This window comes from Pteropus vampyrus, unplaced genomic scaffold, assembly GCF_000151845.1.
Source record: "Pteropus vampyrus isolate Shadow unplaced genomic scaffold, Pvam_2.0 Scaffold61, whole genome shotgun sequence".
In the NCBI taxonomy this organism is placed as follows: Eukaryota; Metazoa; Chordata; class Mammalia; order Chiroptera; family Pteropodidae; genus Pteropus; species Pteropus vampyrus.
The window spans coordinates 594,573-600,635 of NW_011888842.1; the positions used below are offsets into that span (position 1 = coordinate 594,573).

General features: G+C 40.7%; 1 protein-coding gene across 22 annotated transcripts in view; it reads left to right on the plus strand.

Annotated features, from left to right (window-relative positions):
• The first annotated feature begins 6 nt into the window (after positions 1–6).
• ZNF618 (zinc finger protein 618) overlaps positions 7–6,063 on the plus strand; it is a 171,730-nt gene continuing 165,673 nt past the window's right edge. For all 22 annotated transcript variants that reach the window (XM_011360920.1, XM_011360923.1, XM_011360921.1 and 19 more), the window contains exon 1: positions 7–85. In XM_011360920.1, coding sequence (XP_011359222.1) covers positions 53–85 — 33 coding nt within the window. In that variant the 5' untranslated portion in view covers positions 7–52. The remainder of the gene's footprint in view (positions 86–6,063) is intronic.

Below are 6,063 nucleotides of genomic sequence, written 5' to 3' on the forward strand. Positions count from 1 at the left end.
CCGGCCCGGGAGGAGCAGGACGCGCCGGGGCCGCCTCCTCCCGCACGGACCCATGAACCAGCCGGGCGGCGCAGCGGCTCCGCAGGTACGACGGGGGGCCGGGGGCATGCACTGCGCGGGGGACCCCGGGGGGCCGGGACCCGGGGCGCTGCGCCACTTCATTGCAAGATTTGCAAAATGCAAAGTGCCTGGGCACGTTTGCGGGCTTTTTGTGGGCGCAAACCGAAGGGTAGGGGTCTGGAGAGCCCCCCCCCGGGCGCCGCGGGGTGCGAAGAGGGTGGGGGAGACGAGGGGGTCTTTTCGGACCTCCACTCAGCGCCCTCGCTGGCCCCGGGCTCGGACCGGAGCCCAGAAAACAAAGCGGTGAGAGAACAGAGCAGCCATTTCAGTTTGGACAATTCACATTTTGCAAAAATGCAACCCCTTCCAGCTTTCCCCCCTCCCCCTCAAATTTGCAATTTCCCCCTGACCCTCTCTGAGCTCGGGGTTCCTGATGACCCCCCGGGAGGTCTTTCCTCCCCGGCGCCCCATCTTTGCAACAATCTTTTTTTTTTTTAGGCCATATTTCCCTTTCTCAATTTTTTTTTCTAATTTTTCTTCAAACGGTAGTTTTTTCCCATTAAAACGACGCCACCTAGAGGATACTATTTTGTAAATAAAAAAAGAAATTAAAATTGAAAAGAAATATTTTTTATTTCTTATTTTTTCAAAAGTTTGCACTATAAGGCAGTGGAGGGGAAAAGGATTCTTTTTTTCTCCTTTTTGGGGTGAAAATTTTTACTTTGATCTTTCAGGAGCATGGAGACTATTTTTATTTCTGAAGCCAAATCCAGATAATATGTAAATGAAAATTAAGCTGGAATTTGAATGAATTCAGTTTTTAAAGGGAAGAAAGCAAAAAGTCTCCTAAAAACAAAGTCGATTTGGCTGCCTAACTCATTTTAGTCTGAGAAAAAAACTAATTGGAATGAGGAAAGGAGGGAAATTGTTGAGTTTAAGGAAAACTGGGAGAATTGGCTTTATGAAGCAATTAGGAATTGTACTTCATTGTAATTTGGAACTTGTTTAGCTCAGCGGGCAAAAAAGACTCATTTCACCATTTGGCAATATCTAAGTTTTTCTATTCCCAAGAAGGAAGGATTTAAAAGAGAAAATAGACCCTAAAATGTTGGCTTTGGACACACCCAGAAATTGTAGATTTTTTTTTTTTTTAATTTTACATTTACACTTTACTGCATTTAAGGTCCCAAGGTTCTAAAGAAAAACAAACTGGAAAAGTTAGAGTGAAATCCTCTCTTTTTTCTGTATGTTTCTTGGGTTTTGTGTTATTTTGTTTTGATGGAATAATTAAGACTGTTTTCTGATTTTGTTTTCTGAAAGCTCTAGGCATTTCTTTTTTTGTTGTTGTTTTATCCAGAAAATGTCAGGAACCTTTTTTGAGGAATATTCAGTGGAAAAATAATGTAAATCCATTATATTCTACAAATTGAGTAGTCCACAGATTTGTAGGAGAGACCGCCATTAAAATAAGATATGCATAATTAACATTATTATGAAAAAACTAACAGTGGATTCACAGAAGCTCATTTTTTATGGCATGCAACTGAATCAGTTGATAAAGACAAGGGTTGAGGAATCCTTGGAGGAAGAAAATTTTTCCTTCTCTGTGCTTGTTCACTCTTCCAATTTGAAAAATTTATTATTTTTTTAAAAATCCAGATTGGTTTCAGGCCTCTTTGATTGTGATGTGGGGTTGGTAGTTTATTAACATTTGGTATTTTTCACAAATTTGATTACTTTCAAAGAGGGAAAAAATCCATTAGCCTTGATCATTGCGGGGGGGGGTGGTCTGTGATTTAAAAAAAAAAAAGCACAAATTTTCCTGACTTAACGAGAAGGGAAGATAAAAGGAGAAGGATAGAGAGGAGATGAAAATTCTGATTCTTGTTCACCTTCTCTAGTGGAACAGTTACTTTGCTGAAAAAAATGGGGTGAAACTCCAATTCAGCTGATTCTAGCATCAAAATTTAATTTTTCTTTTTGAAGGGAAAAAAATCAAAATACAAACAAAAGCCAAACCCAAAGGTACTTGCCTTTGGAACATGAAAGCACGTATGCAAACAGCATTTGATGTAGTCTTTTGGCCTTAAAATGAATGAAATGAAGGTGAAACAAAAAAATAAATTTTTTTTTTAGAAGACAGATATTGACGAAATTAAAATTTAACAAATGAAAATAAGGTACCTACCCAAAGTCGAACAGTTATTTGTGATGAATTAGTATCTGATTGAATTTGCTGGAGATTTTGAACCAAAAACAAAAACAAAAACAAGTCCTAATTTTTCTGTCCAAAAGAGGGGTATATTATGAGCATTTATGGGATGAGATCTTGGTGGCATCTTGGATGGAGAGCTGATGGTGGGTCACACAGGGCTAGGACAGGAAACCCTGTGCCCCTTTCGCCAGCCACCAGCTGCTCTTGGAAGAAATGGTGGCCCCAGTCCATGGATTCCCAACCTCGTTTTGTGGAAATTCAGATTTCTGAGGGGATACGAATTCTGTGAAATATATTTGACAGTGGCAGAGGTTCGACATTTCCCATCATCGCCATTGCATTTGGGAGATTTTATTTTTTTAGTAACGAAACCCTTCAGGGCTGACTGGCCACATTCTGACATATTTGGAATGAGCTTTTTTTTTTTTTTTAAAGTAACATAATTAAATTTTTTTTCTGTTGAATTATTTAGGCCGATGCCTAGGACGGTCAAAGAATTTATAATTTCCAAGGGCTCTGGAGGATTCATGAGACAGACAGTAGGCCTGAGTTTAGCAAGAGATGGAGGAGAGCTATGCCCTAGTCTGGGGAGGGGTAGGTGAGCACCCCTACCAGGCATCTGAGAAAAAGTCAGGGTTGTAGATAACAGGTTATTTCTGGTGCAAGGAATAAAAATATTGCAGCACGTCCCTTTGTGTGTCCTGGCTCTCCTGACACACAACTCAGATTCCTTCATTCCATTCTGCTGAAATTTTGTGTTTGTATTTTAAAGGGAACCCCTGGCAAGAAATTGAAAATCATTTGTTTCGTAGACCTGTTTTTCCCTTTAAAAAAAAAAATTGTTTATTCTGATCATGTTTGTTGTAAAGGAAATAGAGGTGCATGATGGTACTGTTGGGGGTGGGGTCACTTTTCTTTTGTTTCTATTGGTGTCTCTCAGGATTGAGATCTGACCTGGGCTTTGCCTCTCTCACCTCCTATTTTAGGTGGATGTGTGACCAGAAATGGATATTTGAGCTAATTTTTATTAGCCCATGTCTGCTTACCACACTCTTATAATATTGGGCAAAAAATCTGGCAAATTGGACTTGAGGGGTGGTAATTTGATGATGGGCTGAGTTATTTTGGTGAAAGATCATTTGTACTCAGTTTCACAGTGGAGACTCTTATTTCTTAATGTTTTGCTTTTCTGCCTAAGGAGTTTTTTTTTTTCTAATAAGGTTTGAAATTTCAAGGGCCTGCTTTATAGCTCGACTTTGGACCAAGCAAGGAAAAAGGGTTTGCTTATACTTTAGCCCTGCACAGAGGTGAACTTGAACAAGGCCTCTTGCTTTTGCAGGAGGAAAGCAACAAAAATGGCTGGTCAGTGGAAGGCCGACCTCTCCCCGGTCCTAGAAAATAAATAGCCAATGGTTTGTTTCATTTGAGAAACAGAATTTAAAAACTCTCCATTGTCAGATACCATCCCCCCACCCCCACCTTTGACTCAGCTCTTGGCTGAGTTCCTTTGACCTCAGAATCCTCATGTCTTCTCCTTGGTGGGGTGATAAGAACTTCCTTGCTATGTTCCACTGGAAGTATGCTGACTTTTCATGGTCGTGGTGAAATTTTGAATTTTTTTCCATATTCGTGTAATGTTTCATATCAGTTGTGTCTCCTGCTTGCTGATGTAAAGTGAAGTAGATTTGTGGGTGCACAAGAGTCTTAGCTTTCCCATTGTCTTGCTGTATGACCTTGGACAAATCACTTTTTCCTTCTGAGCCTCAGTTTTTGCATTTGTAAAATGAGAGCTTTGGACCAGAACAAGGATAGTAAATTGGTTTAATCTCTGATTTTGACTCCAAGTGATTTGCTGTAGCTTCCTGGAACACTGTGTTGAGGAGAAGGATTCTTGAGGTCACATCCATATGCCCCAATTTTGGAGAGAGGGACACAGTGGTCAAATATCAGTGTCAGTCACAGAGTGGGGAGCGTACTTCTTATTTGCTGTACACAGGCTAGGCTGTGTCATGACCCATTAGTAGGTTGTAAAATCAATTTAGTGGGTGACCATCAACATAAAAAAAAAGAATAGAATAGAATATGGGGTACACAGAGCAGCAGCGGAATAGCACAGTAGTGAAGGTAAGTGTTGTCTCATGAAACTTGTTTTATTTATATTAGCTGATGTATGTGCATGATAAGAAATTAAATTCCTACTGTGAGTCATGATTAAAAAGTTTGAAAGGTACTGGACTAGATGATCCACTATGACGTGCTACAAGTACACTTTACTGCTTATACTTTATTTTCCCATTCTAGTTGACTTACATGAATCCTGTAGGGGTGTCCTATGGCGCGTGTTAGTCCCCTGGTCGAGCCGACTACTTAAGGGCCACCTGTGAAGAAGTCTTAGCTGTGTGGCAGTCAGGCTCATTTCCCAGCTTGTTGGCCTTGGATAAGACCTTCAGGAATGGTGCTAGAGAGAAGGCCACGTTTTTGCCAGATTTTCTTGCTGGAAAGGAGATTTTAGGTCATGTGGAATCCCTGTCTTGGTGGGAGGGATAGCAGTTACTTTTACTCCTCACTTTTACTTCAAATTGCCAGAGGAATTTTTCTGGAGTTAGTGAGTTCATGTTTGTGCCGTTTTTAAATTTTAATCAGACTCTGTGTGAGTGTCTACATTTTCGTGTGTATGCACTTCCTAAACACTCCAGAATTGCTGTTAGTCTCATCTTTTACATGTGTCAGACCAGTGCTGTCCGATAGAAGTATAATTTGAGCCACCAATGTGAGCCACATATAGAATTTAAAATTTTCTAGTAATGCTTTAGAAAAAGTAAAAAGAAACAGATGAAATTCATTTTAATAATATAGTTTATTTAACCTAACATATCCACAATACTGTCATTTCAATACATCATTAATATAAAAGTATTGATGTGACGTTTTACATTCTTTCTTTGGGGAGTGTTGAAGCCTTTTCTGATTTGCCACATTTCATGTGCTCAGAAGACTCATGTGGCTAGTGGCTTCTGTATTGGACAGCACAGGGCCAGACCAGTGTTCTATCTAGTTGTTGTTCTAGGTGGCCTCAGCAGTTTTGTGACACATCTTCTGAAGCTCTTGGTTTTGTTGGTGGGACTTCCTTCCTGAGCTCTATTTGCGTGAAGGCATTTCAGCTGATAGTGGTGATGAGTTTTATCCATTTAGCCTCTTCTGGCTCAAGTGATCCACACCTCCCTTTTATTTGTCTCAGAGCAGTCTTCTGCCAGGGTTAGGCCAGAATGCTGTAGCTAAAAATGACAAACGATGGCTAGAAACTCCTGCATGTGTGCCATTGAAGTTGAAAAGTGCAGGTGCAGGAGGCAGTCATAGGAGATGGGTTTTAAATAAAGTATGGACTGAAAGGATGAAGATGTAAGTAGACAGCAGGTGGGTAGGACCAGGATTGGGTTTGGAGGGGAGAGAGGTAAGGGGGCAAAGATGGTCTTGATGAAATCCATTTCTGAACTAAACACGGAACCACTAGGTAATTCCCCCGGTATAGGCCTTAAGTCAGAAGCATAGTTATCTAGCATCCACCTAGTTGGTTTAATGGAAGCCTGATTTGAGGCCAGCCAGACCAGTGTTTGAAATCCAACCTCATTGCATGGTTAGCTTTGTATTGCTTTGGGAAAGTGACTTCCGATTTTGGAACCACAACTTCTGTACCTGGGAAAAAGGGGGTAATAATCTTGACCTTGAAGAGTTGTTTTACAGTTAAATGAAGCAGCGCATATGAAAACACCCAGCCAGTCCTTAGAAAG